This window comes from Gavialis gangeticus, unplaced genomic scaffold (genome assembly GCF_001723915.1).
Source record: "Gavialis gangeticus isolate Ggan-Ray unplaced genomic scaffold, GavGan_comp1, whole genome shotgun sequence".
Lineage (NCBI taxonomy): Eukaryota > Metazoa > Chordata > Crocodylia > Gavialidae > Gavialis > Gavialis gangeticus.
The window spans coordinates 42,232,932-42,235,036 of record NW_017729031.1 but is presented as its reverse complement, the minus strand read 5'-3'; the positions used below and the strand labels follow the sequence as shown (position 1 = coordinate 42,235,036).

The 2,105-nt window shown below is 47.0% G+C and overlaps 1 protein-coding gene across 3 annotated transcripts in view; it reads left to right on the top strand.

Moving 5' to 3' along the window:
• USP37 (ubiquitin specific peptidase 37) overlaps window positions 1-2,105 on the top strand; it is a 62,413-nt gene that overhangs the window by 25,274 nt on the left and 35,034 nt on the right. For all 3 annotated transcript variants that reach the window (XM_019522660.1, XM_019522658.1, XM_019522659.1), the window contains exon 14: window positions 333-412. In XM_019522660.1, coding sequence (XP_019378205.1) covers window positions 333-412 — 80 coding nt within the window. The remainder of the gene's footprint in view (window positions 1-332; window positions 413-2,105) is intronic.

Genomic DNA, 2,105 nt, shown 5'->3' with positions numbered 1-2,105 from the left:
GCCCCTACCCTGGGGGTCTTTAAGAAGAGGCTGGATGCCTACCTGGCTGGACTCATTTGAGTCCCGTTTCTCTTTTTGGGGTTTTTAGTTGTTCTCCCGCCCTGGCGGGGGGTCGGGCTAGAAGATCTACTAGGTCCCTTCTGACGCTTAATCTATGAATCTATCTATGAATCTATGTCATTTGTTTTCTGGTGTGTCTTGTTGAAATAAAATGAGAGTTAATAAATAAGCCTTAAAGATGACTACTCTCTTCAGAGAAACATAGTGGACTGCAGAAGCCATCTGCTTGTTTGATTCATTGTCTGGTCTTTGATTTGCCTTGTTTTAAATAGGCAGAGGAGATTGAGTATTCCTGTGAGAAGTGCAATGGAAAGTCTGCCATTGTCACGCACAAGTTCAACAGGCTTCCAAGGTAAGTGGATAACTCTGTTGATCCCCCCTTGATTCGAGTCTTCACTGAACCTGCCCAGTCTTCCAAGACACCAGCAGTCTCTGGGTTTTTTTTCCCCCATTCCTCATACCATTATTTCTTTTCTTTTTAGCTGTTAGGTAAATCATTCTGTGTGCTAACACTTAAAATTTGGTGGGCTGAACTGGGGGAGAGACAGCTCAGACTGCCTCCCTCAGGTTCCGTTTCTGGATTTCTGATTTTCTGCAAAATGAAGAGGTTTTGCCCATTGATGTAAGAATATCAGAGATGCCAGACTGGGTCTAAGCACAGGTCCAGCTAGCCCATTATCCAGTCTCTCACAGTGGCAGAAAGTGGGTGCTAAGGAAGAGTATGTATATAAAGGCAAGGATTTCTTAGGGTGATATCTTTTCTTGGACCTACTGTGTAGTTGGGATAAAGTTACACAAGGTTTCGAATGTAAGACATCCTTCATCAGGGCTGGACCGTCACATTTACAACATCACTCTTGCATTACAGTATTTAGGACGTATCCAGACTTATCTGTCCCCTACCTCTATCCCCCTTCGGCTTCCAGCATTCAGAGACCTAAGGATATTGAGGTTGCACCCCCAACTGCCATGTTGAATACCCACTGACAAACCTGTTCTCAAAGAATTTCTCCAGGCCCCTTTTGAAACTTTTGCTTAAACTTTGGAATTTGTCAGAAGTGACGTTGAAAAGATGCTGTTTTCCATATGCTCGCGCAAGGAGAAGAGCTGTCCAGTTGAGCTCAGCAGCAGCTTTTTTCCTCCTTGGCACTTGTGCTTTTACCTCATAGTGACTGGGGCTTTGAGGAAGTGAGCAGAGCTTTTCCTATAAATCACTTTCTCTCTGGGAAGTCAGAGCCTGACAGATTCTCCCGATAAAGGCACTGTTGCAATAGAAATCCTAGTACCACTGCATAGCTGCTGCCTGGTCTAAATAGAGAGCACTAAGAGCTGTGCAAGGCAGAAGATTTCCCACAGGACAAAGGTACGTGTTAGTGAAGAAGACCATGCTCGTGCCTGTCTTCTCCTGGCTTTGTTCAGAGCAGTTTCCTAGCTCGGCCATTCTCTGGGAGAAACAAGGGCCTGAATAAAAGCCAATTGGCTTCAGTTCAGTCTGGATTAGAGTAAAATGATGCTGATTTTTGAAGTAGGAATCCTTTCATTGGTAAAGTCTGCCTGTCCTCATCACCTCAGGGTATTTCCCTGGTCTGCAGCATTGTTGTCTTGCTAGAGAGCAGTAGTGATCAGACTGCCCCTGTGGCAGAAAGCCACCTTGGTTTCTCCCCAAAAATCTCAGTCCTGTGACACTGATTTAAATCTGTATGCTGTGACCATTCAATTAGGATGGGCCCAGCACATAGGGGACCACACCCTCAGCCTGTCTCTTTAGGGAACTGGAGCTGGCTGCATTCCTGAGGGAGGGGGAAACCTGCTCCCTCTGCTTACGTGACTTGCATCACTTACCTGGGTAAGGGGTTTCTACCTGGGGAGCTGGGATCTGCCCGGTAACAGGTGATGCATTTCAAATTGGTTGGCTGACAGCCAACTGGGGCTGACCTCCGCTGGCCCAGGTGAATGAGGTCACAGGGGCTATATAAGTTAGGACGGGGAAGGAAGCGGCCTCTCCTCTCCGGCCATGAGGTGACGCAGCAGCCAGGCAGGGGACA